The following is a 14,213-nucleotide window of genomic DNA, read 5'->3' on the forward strand; positions in this document are numbered from 1 at the left end:
ACTCTCTTCTTGCCATCTTTTGCAGATGGATTTGCAGCCGCTGCAAGTGTGTGGAAGGGCCGTGTTCGTGTTGGCAAAGAAGGTCGGCTGCTGAGCCAGGGCGTGTCTCCCGGAGGCCTGCAGACTGCCAGGATCCCCACCTCTTTGCAATGGGCTGCCCAGGCTGGTCAGTTACCAGCCAGTGACATCGTTGAGGTTCCCGGCTCTCTACCCTGGGAAGGGCCCAGCCTAAGTTACGAAGCCCCAGGCTCCCAGTACCACTCTCAGCCTGTGTGAGATTGCCACCCCACCTTCTGCCTATCCTTGGAAGGGGACCGACTCTCAGTTCCCCTTAGCAACCAGGTTGCACCCAGTCCCTTGACTTCGTGCCCAGGTTTCCTGGCACCTAAAGTAGAAACGATGCAACTGCCCCCTGGGCTTGCTGAGGGCCAGCGGGGGTGTGAGTTTGTCACGGAGCATAGAAGTCACTGAGTTAATGGTGATCCCGCTGGCTGTTAACATCGATACAGTTCAGGTCAGCATGCACCAAGTTCCTCCAACACACCAGGTACACTGGCTAACCACTTCTTCCAGTCAGGGTGGTGCAGTGATGAGAGCAGGGACCCTGGCCAGGTGGCCTGGGACCTAACCCCTGCACTGTCACTGCTGGCTGTGGGACTCTGCACAAGGTACTGTACTTCTATGCCTCAATTTCCTCATCTGTGGGGTGGGGGTGGTAATTGCCACACCATAGGGTGGTTATAAGGGGCCACACATGTTCCTATGTGTGAGATGCTGAGAAAGTCACCCGGTATGGACAGGATGGACAGCCAGTATTTACAGAATTATAAACGAATGAATGTTCCCTTTAGTGGGTTCCAGCGTCCTGTCCTGCCGGTGGGAAGACAGGCTCAGGGAGCTCCGTAACTTGCCCCAGGTCACACAGCCGGTTCAGGCAGAGTTGGGGTCTCATGCCTCCCAGGTGTTCACACAGTCTTTTCCCCAGGAGCATGGTCCAAGCCTGCTGCTCCCCCAACCACCTGCGAGGTACCTGGGCATGTTCCTGCACTGGCCAAGCGCACATCACCAAGAAAGAGAGGTCTAAGGGCAGTAGTACCAGTCAGCATCGTGGCCTAAGGCACAACCTCCCAGTTTCTTTCCCACCTGTGTCTATGAAAAGCACAGCCCAGGGTCTGGGCTGGGCAGCCAGGGGGCCAAGAGACCCCCGTGTGTCTGGAGCAAAGGGCTCTGGGATGCAATTCGGTAGGCATCCCATGTGCCTGGAACGAGTGCCCTGTGAGTGCACCTGCCGGGCCAGCCTTTAGCAAGCCAGTGCCCGGGCCTGCCAGAGCCCCAGGCCTCATGCTGAACGTCCTCAGGACCCCTCAGTGGCCTGTCCTTGGATGAGCCCCAGGCCTGGTTCATGGAGCTGAGGCGGGCATGAGCTGGGCCTCAAATCCCAGGCTGCCAATCCTAACAGAGCCCTGTGTGTCACATGGTGAAGCCATCACTTCTGACAGTCCTTATGTGAACCAGACTCTGGCCTGGGCCTGTAATGGTTACACACCATGGGTGGCACTGACCTGGTCCTTGGGGGAGCTTACAGGTGTGTCACAGAGAGTGGAAGGGACCCTGCTCAGACCCCAGTCTATGGCCCACTGTGCTCCCATTTCGTAGGTGAGCAGCCAGCAGGCTGGGGTTCAAGCCTTGACCCCTGTGGGCCCAGGAGTCCATGGGCTTGGAAGCCAACCTTGGCTCTGGCTGATGCTCACAGGAAGCATTTCCCTGTGGGTCGGGAATGCCAACGGCCTCCCTGATGGGGGTGCTCATCTCTTGCAGACCAGCCGGTTCCTGCTGGAAGCTCCTGGTCTGATCTGGGGAGACCATGTCCAAGCCCCCCGACCTCCTGCTGCGGCTGCTGCGGGGTGCCCCAAGGCAGCGGGTCTGCGCCCTGTTCATCATCGGCTTCAAGTTCACGTTTTTCGTCTCCATCATGATCTACTGGCATGTTGTGGGAGAGCCCAAGGAGCAAGGGCAGCTGTATAACCTGCCAGCAGATATTCCCTGCCCCACCTTGGCACCCCCCGCCCTACCCTCCCACGGCCCTGCTCCGGGCAACATCTTCTTCCTGGAGACTTCAGACCGGACCAACCCCAACTTCCTGTTCATGTGCTCCGTGGAGTCGGCGGCCAGAACTCACCCCGAATCCCACGTGCTGGTCCTGATGAAAGGGCTTCCAGGTGGCAACGCCTCCCTGCCCCGGCACCTGGGCATCTCACTTCTGAGCTGCTTCCCGAATGTCCAGATGCTCCCGCTGGACCTGCAGGAACTGTTCCGGGACACACCCCTGGCTGACTGGTACGCGGCTGTGCAGGGGCGCTGGGAACCGTACCTGCTCCCCGTGCTCTCCGACGCCTCCAGGATCGCACTCATGTGGAAGTTCGGCGGCATCTACCTGGACACCGACTTCATTGTTCTCAAGAACCTGAGGAACCTGACCAACATGCTGGGCACCCAGTCCCGCTACGTCCTCAACGGCGCCTTCCTGGCCTTCGAGCGCAGGCACGAGTTCATGGCGCTGTGCATGCGGGACTTCGTGGACCACTACAACGGCTGGATCTGGGGTCACCAGGGCCCGCAGCTGCTCACGCGGGTCTTCAAGAAGTGGTGCTCCATCCGCAGCCTGGCCGAGAGCCACGCCTGCCGCGGCGTCACCACCCTGCCCCCCGAGGCCTTCTACCCCATCCCCTGGCAGGACTGGAAGAAGTACTTTGAGGACATCAACCCCGAGGAGCTGCCACAGCTGTTCAATGCCACCTATGCTGTCCACGTGTGGAACAAGAAGAGCCAGGGCACGCGGTTCAAGGCCACGTCCAGGGCACTGCTGGCCCAGCTCCATGCCCGCTACTGCCCCACGACACACAAGGCCATGAAGATGTACTTGTGAGAGGCCTGAGAGGCCACCTTCCCGACCCGCTCCTGATGGAGGGGGCACTTGGCCACCCTTCCTGGGGAGGCAAGATTGGGGCCCAGGAGAGGGAGGCCTGAGCTGCCACTGGGCTTAGGCTGGCTGTTGAGGAGCTGAGGGAGCAGGTCCAGTGGGAGGCTATGGACACCCCCAGGACAGTGTCCTGTCTTGAGGCAGGGCTGACCCGTGGTGCCAGAGCCTGCGGAGTGAGCTCAGTGAGCGCCCCAGGCCTTCTAGACAACAGGCAGGAAGGATGAACCTCAGGGCACCCCTCGGGTGGCACAGGAAGCCAGACAGTTGGGGCAGAGGTGCCCACAAGGGCAGAGGCCGGTGCTAAGGGGATGGGGAAGGAAGGACGAGGTTCCCAGAGAGGAGAGGAGGCTGTTGGTAGGAAAGCGGCAGCGATGGGGGAGACCCAGCCCTAAGGACCAGGTGTTGAGTAGCTTTTCTCTTTTCTGGTTTTGGTTCCTCTTTCAGAGGGGCCAGCAGGGACTGAGTGGGCAGAGGCCTGGCAGTGCCAGCCTGGGGAGCCCCTTAGGGGCAGCCCCTCCTGCCCACCCCATCCTTCCTCCTCTCCAGAGATGCCAGGGGGGCGCGTATGCTCTGCCCCTTCCCTCTGACGGGGGCTGGGTGGGGAGGCTCTTTAGGCTCAGGAGAAGCATTTTAAAGAAACCCCCTCCCCATTATAAACAGGAGAATAATCAATAGAATAAAAGTGACCCACTGTCACCTCGGGCCTTGTGATTGGTGAAGTGCGTTCAGGCTCACAGCCTCCTCCGCTCCATTCTTCTGATGGGGAAGCCACTGGGTGGACAGGTGGTGGCTTCGCTGAGGTCTCACAACCTGCCTGGCACGGAGAGCCTGGGACCTGGCTCCTAGCCCCGGCGTCCCTGGTGATGGAGCGGGGAACGAGGGGAGCTTGTTTTTCCCTCTTCCTTTTTCAAGGCTCACAAACACCCGAGGTTGGGTCTGAGGAGCCCACCACCCATCCAGGGAGGGGTCCATTGAGGGAGCTGTGAGGGCCTGTGGGGTTCCTCTGGCCTCCACCTGGATGCCCAGCTGAAATCCCGGGAGGGTCCTGAAGTACTGTGTGGGCGGCTCCAGGACTGGGCCATAGGAATATCTGATCCCCACAGGGCAAGACCCCAGCTGGTTCACATTGTGGAAGCTGCCTAGGCGTTCCCACCAGGCTGGAGGAGAGCTCCCCACCAGGCCTGGGGGTGCTGTCAGGAGCACTGGGGCCCAGCGGGCTGCTGTTTGGCAGCTGAAGGGGGAGGCATTCATTGGCCTCCGTTTACTGCCCACAGACCGTCTCGGGCAGCATGGGAAGGAGGTGAGCTTCCTGGCTCTTTAGGGGTATTCAAGAGCAGATTATGTGTTGTTTTCTTTCTTTTTTTTTTTCTTGAACTCCTGACCTCGGGTGAGCCACTGCACCTGGCCCAAGTTTTGTTTTTGATAAATACAAAGGGTTGTTAAGTCAGTGATTTCTCCAGCCACAGCAGCATTTCAAATGAGCAGGTTTTACTTAAATAATACAAATCATATACTAACTATATATGTATGTGAACAAACGAGATGACCTTTTAGAGTCCAGCATTGTTTAGTCATTTGACCATTATACAGTGAGTGCCTACTCGGTGCCAGCATGAGGTCAGGAGTTCAAGTTCAGCCTGGCCAATATGGTGAAACCCTGTCTCTACTAAAAATACAAAAATTAGCCAGGCATGGTGGTGGGCGCCTGTAATCCCAGCTACTTGGGAGGCTGAGGCAGGATAAACGTTTGAACCTGGGAAGCAAAAGTTGTAGTGAGCTGAGATCGCACCGCTGTGCTTCAGCCTGGGTGACAAGAGCAAGACTCCATCTCAAAAAAAAAAGGCCTGGCGTGGTGGCTCATGCCTGTAACCCCAGCACTTTGGGAGACCAAGGCGGGCAGATCATAAGGTCAGGAGTTCAAGACCAGTCTGACCAATATGGTGAAACCCCATCTCTACTAAAAATACACAAACTAGCCAGGCGTGATGGGGGGCGCCTATAGTCCCAGCTACTCAGGAGGCAGAGGCAGAATTGCTTGAACCCGGGAGGCGGAGGTTGCCGTGAGCTGAAATCACACCACTGCACTCCAGCCTGGGTGACAGACCGAGATTTCATCTCAAAAAAAAGGGCCCGGGCGTGGTGGCTCAAGCCTGTAATCCCAGCACTTTGGGAGGCCGAGATGGGTGGATCACGAGGTCAGGAGATCGAGACCATCCTGGCGAACACAGTGAAACCCCGTCTCTACTAAAAAATACAAAACACTAGCCGGGTGAGGTGGTGGGCTCCTGTAGTCCCAGCTACTTGGGAGGCTGAGGCAGGAGAATGGCGTGAACCCGGGAGGCGGAGCTTGCAGTGAGCCGAGATCGCACCACTGCACTCAGCCTGGGCAATAGAGCGAGACTCCGTCTCAAAAAAAAAAAGGAAATTATGTGCATAAATGTCTGCTTAGGGCAGAGAGGTGGGTAGGAAGTGCCAGTTCCTGGGGAGGATGCTGTTCACTCCTATTCCATGGCCATTCTCCTCCCCCTTCTTTCTGGCTAAGGAAACCCCAATTTTCTTCGACCCTCAGGTAACTCAGGCCTGTAGAGGAAGTGGGCCCTCTCTAGGCCTGGGAGTGAATCTCCTTTGGTCTAAGCCAGTCCTAGTCATTCCAGTCCCTTCCTAGTAATTGGAGTGGAAATGGGCATGTAATGCTATTCTGGCCAATGAGAGGGCAAGTCAGCTGGAAAAGGGGGCTCTGAGAAAATTTCCATAGGCAAGAAAGCAGCATTTCTTTTCTGCGTTTGGCATAAGGGTGTAATGCTCCAAGCAATGGCAGCCATTTTGGGGCCATGAGGGGACAAGTCTGAGATCAAAAGTCACCACACTGCATCCTTGAAGATGTGAAGACCTCAAGGAGCTGCTGAGTTAACCAGCCTTGGAGGCGCCCTATCCTAACTCCTTGTCTCGTGTGTTAGATGCTATCTACTGTCCTCGAGAGTCTTTTCTTCCTGTGGTCCTTAGTAATAGAACACACTGAGTTCTAGGCAGACATATCACCTCTTGGCAGCTGGCTGTGGCCATGTGACTAAGTCCAGGCCAATGGGATGTGAGCAGGAGTGATGCCTGCAACTCATGTATGATCTTAAAGGCATCTGCTTTGGGCACTCTTCCCTGCTTCCCACTGGCTGGCGCGTGGCAGCAACTGGAGCAAAGGTTTTGCAGGGCACATTTTGAGGGTGGCAGAGTGGCCCCAGTAGCCTTGGAGCCCTCACCTTGGGATTGTAATGCGAGACAGAAACAATCTCTTTTTTTTTTTTTTTTTTTTTGAGGTGGAGTTTGACTCTTGTCGCCCAGGCTGGAGTGCAATGGCGTGATCTCGGCTCACCGAAACCTCTGCCTCCCGGGTTCAAGCGATTCTTCTGCCCCAGCCTCCCGAGTAGCTGGGATTACAGGTGTGTGTCACTACACCCAGCTAATTTTGTATTTTTAGTAGAGACAGAGTTTCTCCATGTTGGTCAGTCAGGCTGATCTCAAACTCCCGACCTCAGGTGATCTGCCCGCCTTGGCCTCCCATAGTTCTGGGATTATAGGCATGAGCCACTGCGCCTGATCTAATTTTTATATTTTTGTAGAGATGGGATTTCACCATGTTGGCCAGGCTGGTCTTGAACTCCTGACCTCAGGTGATCTGCCTACCTTGGCCTCCCAAAGTGCTGGCATTATAGGCATGAGCCACTGCACCTGGCCTGGTCTCGCTTCTCTCCTTGGAAGTTGGTGGGGCCGGGGCCGGGTTCTGATTTTTGGCGGTGACTACAGCTGGGAGGAGTGTCTCCCTCCAAGACCACGTCTCACCTCCCCCTGGTTTCCTGCTGCTGCTGCTGCACCCGCCCTGGAAGGGGATGCTTCTCCCCCCGACCCCACACCCCCCACCGCAGCACAGATCACACCTGAGTCCAGGGCCTGTGGTCAGGGCCTGAAGCCTGGTCCCACCCTGACCCCCAAACTCACAGCGGAATTCCGAGCACGCCTTGCACTGGGCTGATCCAAGTCAGAACAAGCAGAGAATTAGGAACAAGTGAACCATGAAACCAGACTTCCAGGAACACAGGGCTCACTCATCCCCGATCTCTGTTAGGCGCTCAGATGGAGGACATTACAATTTAATATTTAAACAAGAAGTTGAATATTGATACGCCAGCCAGGCGGAATTATTTTCCTTCCCTAGAGCTGCTGGGGAAACGACTCCCTGCTTGCCTGTGCCTGGCCCGCTGGGAAGATTCGTAAATAACCAACAGGATGCCAGCCCCAGGCCATGCAGTGCCCCCCGCCCCCAGTAAAGGATGGGTCCACATCTTTCTCAGTCCTGGCCAAAAACGTCTGTGAACACACCCACTAGAAACAAACCAGGAACAAACCGCTGCTCTGAGGATCTGATTACATTTCCCCAGAGCAGGTTTCCGCCAGAGCGAGCGCCCCTCCCTCCTTTCCCAGAACTCAGTTGCCCAACAACTGTTCTGGCTCCTGCTCCTGAGGCGGGGGCAGCCTGAGGAACCAGGGCCTCAGGCGACAGCCAGCTCTGTTAGGCAGGGGCAGAGCGAAGTGCAAGGTCTCTCTGGAATCCCCCAAGGCAGAGGGCAGGGGCCAGACTCCTCTGGTAGCTGTGGGGGCTCGGAAGGGGACATTAGACTCTGGTCTGTGGCTGTTGGCACAGGGAGGTGAAGAATGGCAGCTGCCACTCGAGGCAGGCACTGGACCCCTTCCTGGCTCCCCAGCCAGCCTCCTTCCTACCGTGCGCACAGAACAGTGAAGGTCTGGGTTCAAATCCCAGCACCACCACCTACTTGCTGAGCCTCTGTTTCTCCACGTGGAAAGTGGAGGTGTGATAATAACACCACTCTGTGTCGTAGAGAACGTGGTCTGTGCCAGGGGCTGGGCTGGGCTGGCTCATTTGATCATTACAACCATGCTGGGAGGGGGCACCACCCATCTCTTTGCAAAAGAGGAGACATACAACTCTGGCCAGGGGTTGGAGGCCAGGAGGGAGGGTCAGAGGATCTTCGAGACTTAGGCCTGTTGCTCCCAGCCCAGAGGTGCAAGAGCACAGCACCATGATGGGCAGAGGCTGGGGTCCTCACCTGGCTGGGTGGTGTGGTGGTAGTGGGCACCTTCTGGCCTTTCTCCTGTTACCTCTGCCCTGCCTGTGCCCGTCCTCACTGCCTCTGTGTTCTCTAGGATGCTACTCTTATTTCTGGCCAGCTGGATCCTGGCTCATTTACAGCAGTTGCATTAACAGGCTGGGCTGAAGCCAGGCGCGGTGGCTCACGCCTGTAATCCCAGCACTTTGGGAGGCCAAGGCGGGCAGATCACTTAAGGTCAGGAATTCAAGACCAACCTGGCAAACATGGTGAAACTCCATCTCTACTAAAAATACAAAAATCAGCTGGGCATGGTGGCGCGTGTCTGTAATTCCAGCTACTTGGGAGGCTGAGGCACAAGAATTGCTTGAACCCAGGAAGTGGAGGTAGCAGCAAGCCGAGATGGTGCCACTGCACCACCACCCAGGCTGGGGTGTGGTGGTGCAATCATGGCTCTCTGCAGCCTCAAATTCCTGGGCTCAAGAGATCCTCCCACCTCAGCCTCTCAAGTAGCTGGGACTACAGTCATGGACCACCACACCCGCCCAGCTAATTTTTAACTTTATTTGTAGAGTCGGGATTTCGCCATGTTGCCTGGGCTGGTCTCAAATTCCTGGCCTCAAGGGATCCACCTGCCTTGGCCTCCCAAAGTGCTAAGATTACAGGCATGCGCTACTACACCTGGGCTGGTTATTGTTTCTTGATCTGGTGCTGGTTAAGTGGTGTGTAATTTGCTGAAAATTCACCGATTTTAGACTTAGGGTTTGTGGACTTCAAGAACATTTACATGAACAACAAGACAGAGGCCGTGAGGGTGAAGGAGGGGGCGGTTGGAGAGGTACTTGGGCCAGGGAACAGGGCTGAATGTTGGGGATCTAGGGTGCAGCCTGGCTTCTGGCCAAGTGGCTGGAGAGATGGGAGGATGAGCAGATGAGACACTCAGCTGAGTCTGAATGCGAGGGGCCCCCCCGAGATGTGGCTCCCGGGGACCCAGATTGAGGAGCTGACCTTAAGGCAATGGGAAGTGCTGCCATAGGAAGGAGGGCTTGTTCTGGGCGAGGGAGCTGAATAAGGGGCATGAGCACCCATTCTAGGGGCTGCCTCCCCCCCAGAGAGTGGGTCCTGGAGGAGGGCTAGGGGAGATGGGGAGAGGACCAGAGCCAGCAGTGTCCAAGGAGTGAGCAGGGTAGCAGGGAGAAGTTCTGGAGCTGCTGCTGACATGGGGCCTCAGGAAAGAGAACCAAAAGCTGGGGCCCTCAGAGCCCCCTATGTCAGCAGCGCCAGGCACCCTGGCCTGGGACAAAGGAAGCAAGTGGCCACACCCACCTGTTTATAGAAGGGTCTGGCAGGGATCAGGGAGGCCTTACAGGGGCCCTGGGGGAGCGGATGACGAAGGCTCTGCCAGGTCTCTGCCAGCCCCGTCCATATCCTCAGAGCAGAGACCAGGCCAGAGTTCAAGGAGATCTGGGACAGATGCGGGCCAACTGCACCGTGCAGGCACAGCTGGGCCTAGGAGCAGGGGCTTGGGTCTATCTGTGCTCTGTGGGCTGAGGGAGCTTTTTCTTCTCTGGCCTTGCTGTCCTTTCCTGTGGTATAGGAGACCCCATTTGTCTCTGCCATGAGACCACGTACTCCTCCTGGAGCCCAGGGTGGGGTTCCCTCTTGGCCCCAACCCAGTCCAGGGTTGGACAGGACACGCCTGCTTACTGAGGGGTGAATAAATGAGAAACTCACGTCCCCAGAGGCTGAGGGACCTGCACAAACCCCAGGCCTTCTCCTGGCCACTCAGACCCCTCTGATGTTGCCCTAAAGACCTCAGGGACTCCAGGTGCAGTGGCTCACACCTGTAGCCCCAGCACTTTGGGAGGCCAAGGCGGGTGGATTACTTGAGGCCAGGAGTTCAAGACCAGCCTGGCCAACATGGTGAAACTCTATCTCTCCTAGAAATACAAAAATTAGCCGGGCATGGTGGCAGGTGCCTGTAATCCCAGCTACTCAGGAGGCCGAGGCAGGAGAATTGCTTGAACCCAGGAGGCAGAAGTTGCAGTAACTGAGATCACATCACTGCACACACCAGCCTGGGCAACAGTGCGAGACTCCATCTCAAAAAAAAAAAAAAAGTCTCAGTGCCCCCAACAGCAGGGGCTGCCCAGCCTGGCCAACATGGTCAAACCCTGTCTCTACCAAAAATACAAAAAGTAGCAGGGTGTGGTGGCGAGGCCTGTAATCCCAGCTACTCGGGAGGCTGAGGCAGAGATTTGCTTGAACCCAGGAGTGGAGGTTGCAGTGAGCTGAGACCACACCACTGCACTCCAGCCTGGGTGACAGAGCAAGATTCCGCCTCAAAAAAAAAAAAAAAAAAAAAATTAGCTGGGCATGTTGGCAGGTGGCTGTAATCCCAGCTACTTGGGAGGCTGAGGCAGGAGAATCGCCTAAACCCAGGAGGCGGAGGTTGCAGTGATCCAATATCGTGACATTGCACTCCAGCCTGGGCAACAAGAGTGAAACTCCATCTCAGGAAAAAAAAGAAAGAAAAGAAAAACTCAAGAGAGAGTTAATTGGCCTGGCGTGGTGGCTCACGCCTGTAATCCTCGCACTTTGGGAGGCCGAGGTGGGCGGATCACGAGGTCAGGAGATCGAGACTATCCTGGTTAACACGGTGAAACCCCGTCTCTACTAAAAAAAAAATTCAAAAAATTAGCCGGGCATGGTGGCAGTCGCCTTTAGTCCCAGCTACTCAGGAGGCTGAGGCAGGAGAATGGCATGAACCTGGGAGGCGGAGCTTGCAGTAAGCCGAGATCGCGCCACTGCACTCCAGTCTGGGAGACACAGTGAGACTCCATCTCAAAAAAAAAAAAAAAAAAAAAAAGTTAATTGAGGATGTGCTAACCACACTTGAGATCCCTTGGAGGGCTACCCTGCAGTGTCATGGACAGAATGTTTTTCTAGCAGCTGATAGAACAGGCCACAAACTCCCTGAGCAAGTTATATCTGAGCAAGTTACATCTTCTTGGAGCCTCAGTTTCTTCATCTGCAAAGCTGGGCAGGGAACCAGGGAGCCTTTACCCAGTTTCTGGCCCTAAAATTCATGTTTGGATAGAGATCTTCAGGGGTCTCGGGGTAAGAGCTGGAATGTGGCCATAGGCCCTTTGTGAGGCATGGGTGGGATCTGGGATCGGGGGTTTGGATGCCTGTGTCAGGGCTTGGGAGGAATGATCCAGATGCAGCCCACAGAGCCACGAGAGGGCATCTATGCCAGGAGGCCACATCCCAAAGTCCAGAGGCAGTGGAGGCCCATGTGATGTCCCTGGGCGGCAGCATGGTCCAGGGGAAAGTGCCTACCATGTGCTACCTCACCCAGCCCTCTGACGTGGGTATCATGATTGTCATTTTGCCAAAGAGGAAATGGGTGCCCAGAGAGGGCAAGTGTATTTGCAGAGTCACACAGCTGTGTCTAGGGCATCTTCAGCTTCTGCCATCTGTAACAGCGGCAGCAGCTCAATCTTTTTTTTTTTTTTTTTTTTTTTTTTTGAGACGGAGTCTTGCTCTGTCACCCAAGCTGGAGTGCAGTGGCTGGATCTCAGCTCACTGCAAGCTCCACCTCCCGGGTTCACGCCATTCTCCTGCCTCAGCCTCCCGAGTAGCTGGGACTACAGGCGTCCACCACCTCGCCCGGCTAGGTTTTTGTATTTTTTTTTTTTAGTAGAGACGGGGTTTCACCATGTTAGCCAGGATGGTCTCGATCTCCTGACCTTGTGATCCGCCCGTCTCGGCCTCCCAAAGTGCTGGGATTACAGGCTTGAGCCACCGTGCCCGGCCCAGCAGCTCAATCTTGAGCCAGAACAACTCCCACCTCCAGCCTGGCCCCATGGTCCTCTTCTGTCGCCTGTCTATCCTGGACCCTCTGCATAGAGCACCTCTGTCTCCCGGCAGGCTGTGAGCATCTCAAGGACAGGACCGGGTTGTAGGATAACCCCTTTCACCGGCTACAGGAGTTTACCTTTCACAGAGCACTCTCCCTCCCTCTTCTGCACAGAACCCTGAAGGGCAGATATGAGCCCCGTGTGACCCAGGAGAACCCTGAGGCCCTGAGAAGTTGGAGGCCTTGCCCGAAGTTCACAGCTCCTAGGAGGCAGGGCCACAGTCCAGGTCTGTCTGACCCAAGCCTGGGCTTACGTTGTGCTCCACCCTCCCTCAGATAAACCCAAGAAGGGCCAACGTGCTAATGGGGAAATGCGGGGCCACAAAACCACCCCTCTTTCCACACAGTCACATGCAAGCCGCAGTCAGGTCCATTCCGTCAGGGAAAGTCCAGACTGTTAGAAGCCAAGAGACTGACTGTAATGTGGGCATCCAGGCAGAGTGAAGCCCTGGGGAGTAAGTTCCCCTAGCTCGCCCTCCTGCTGGCAACCATGCCCAGGGCCTGGCCCAGCCTCCCTGGCTGCTCTGAGAGGCCTGGCCCTGGCTCTGCAGATGCTGGAGCCAGCGGAGGCATCTGGATCCCATGAGCTGGTTTGAGCAGAATGGCCTCAACAGCCCCCAGAGAGCCCCCCTCGCCCCTGGCTGCGCTGATGTAACTCCCATCTGTCCCCAGCCCAAGCAGCTCCCAAGGATGGAAAGTGTGAATCCTCAGGGAGGGTTGTCTAGAGGCCCTGGGCTGGACGGGGATCCCATGCTGACCGGTAGACACGGCCCCAAATCCCCCTGCACTGCACTTGCTGCTCTGTGTTGCCTGTAAGCGCCTCCCCCATCAGACGGTGAGCTCCTCCAGGATAAGAACTGTGTCTGATTTATCTGTGAGCTGCCAGCACCACCCTGCCTGGGACCTGGCACAAAGGAAATGTCAGGCGACTGCTAAGTGAATGAGTGAAGGGATGAATGGATGAAGCATCATCTCCACAGATCGGCCAGGGTCCAGTTAGGAAAACAGGAACCTTGTGAGTTATTTTACCATAAAGTATTTAATGTGCAGGGAGTTAGCTAAAGAGGCATTGACCAAGCCATAAAGAGAACCCTGAAGGCATGAGAGAACGCCACCTCCAAGAAGCAGCTGCCACACCAGAGGGGGCGAGATGAAGAGATGGGAGCTACTAGAGCCTAGAAGCTTGGAGGGGGTGCCCGGGGCTGGAATTCACACTTCTAGGCAGGGCACAGTGGCTCACACCTGTAATTCCAGCATTTTGGGAGGCCAAAGCAGGTGGATCACTTGGGGCCAGGAGTTCAAGACCAGCCTGGCCAACATGGTGAAACCCCGTCTTTACTAAAATAAATACAAAAAATTAGCTGAGCATGGTGGCGGGTGCCTGTAGTCCCAGCTACTCGGGAGACTGAGGCAGGAGAATCGCTTGAACCTGGGAGACAGAGGTTGCAGTGAGCCGAGATAGCACCACTGCATTCCAGTCTGGGTGACAGAGTGAGACTCTGGCTCAAAAAAGAAGTCACACCTCGGAGGAGGAGAGGCTGCCCAGCCTCAGGATCTTGGAGAAGGGACCCCACCCTGAGGCAGCACTCAGGCCTCAAAGGAGGGAGTGCCAGAGTCTCTGAGCAGCTGGTTCTCAGAGCATGGAGAAAACTCTGAAACTGGAACTGTGCGCCGCTGCTGACTGAAGGGCCATCAGCTGGGTGATTTTGGCAGGACACTGAGCAAATGAGGAATAAGTCCTTCCTCCCTCCCCCAGCCTTCCAGTCTCTCTCTAGTCCCTCCTGTTGGTAGAGCACAACAGGCTGCCAGATGGCAAAGGAGACACGCAGTGTGCAGAGGCTCCCACCCGAGCAGGGGGCCAGGAGCCCAGCCCCATGGCATGGGCGGCCCCACTAACGCAGGTGCACCTCCATCAACAGTAACAAGCTTGTCATGCTTCTGCTTCGAGGGACAGACCTTCTCTTCCTAGAAAGATACTTTCACCCTCTTCCCCCAACAGAGACACAAAGTCCCAAGGGTCACTGTATCCATCTCTGGGAAAGGTTAATTACTCTCCAAGTCAACCTCACCTGTGTGTTCTGCAATCTAAAGAATACATTTTAGGCTGGGTACTGTGTGGCTTGCACCTGTAATCCCAGCACTTTGGGGAGCCGAGGCAGGAAGATCCCTTGAGCCCAGGAGTTTGCGACCAGCC

At 56.1% G+C, this 14,213-nt stretch overlaps 1 protein-coding gene and 3 long non-coding RNA genes across 9 annotated transcripts in view; 2 read left to right on the forward strand and 2 right to left on the reverse strand.

Annotated features, from left to right (window-relative positions):
- A4GALT (alpha 1,4-galactosyltransferase) overlaps window positions 1-3,676 on the forward strand; it is a 28,843-nt gene extending 25,167 nt beyond the window's left edge. For 2 of the 6 annotated variants that reach the window (XM_077949442.1, XM_015150499.3), the window contains exons 2-3: window positions 26-166; window positions 1,819-3,676. In XM_077949442.1, the coding sequence (XP_077805568.1) occupies window positions 1,865-2,926 (1,062 nt within the window). In that variant the 5' untranslated portion in view covers window positions 26-166; window positions 1,819-1,864 and the 3' untranslated portion in view covers window positions 2,927-3,676. Of the gene's footprint in view, window positions 1-25; window positions 669-1,818 lie in introns of all 6 variants that reach the window. The other 4 variants (XM_015150498.3, XM_077949441.1, XM_028827644.2 and 1 more) reach the window with 4 other exon arrangements.
- Window positions 1-14,213, reverse strand: part of LOC144331623 (uncharacterized) — a 71,172-nt gene that overhangs the window by 15,114 nt on the left and 41,845 nt on the right. The gene's annotated exons all lie outside the window — the stretch shown is intronic.
- Window positions 3,754-10,217, reverse strand: LOC144331629 (uncharacterized). Its single transcript, XR_013398939.1, has 3 exons — window positions 8,730-10,217; window positions 6,609-8,287; window positions 3,754-4,580 (listed from the first exon to the last, which is right to left on the reverse strand). It is a non-coding gene; the product is annotated as an uncharacterized LOC144331629 (long non-coding RNA).
- On the forward strand, window positions 6,292-10,295 carry LOC144331615 (uncharacterized). Its single transcript, XR_013398925.1, has 2 exons — window positions 6,292-6,590; window positions 10,008-10,295. It is a non-coding gene; the product is annotated as an uncharacterized LOC144331615 (long non-coding RNA).

This window comes from Macaca mulatta, chromosome 10 (assembly GCF_049350105.2).
Source record: "Macaca mulatta isolate MMU2019108-1 chromosome 10, T2T-MMU8v2.0, whole genome shotgun sequence".
NCBI classification, from domain to species: domain Eukaryota; kingdom Metazoa; phylum Chordata; class Mammalia; order Primates; family Cercopithecidae; genus Macaca; species Macaca mulatta.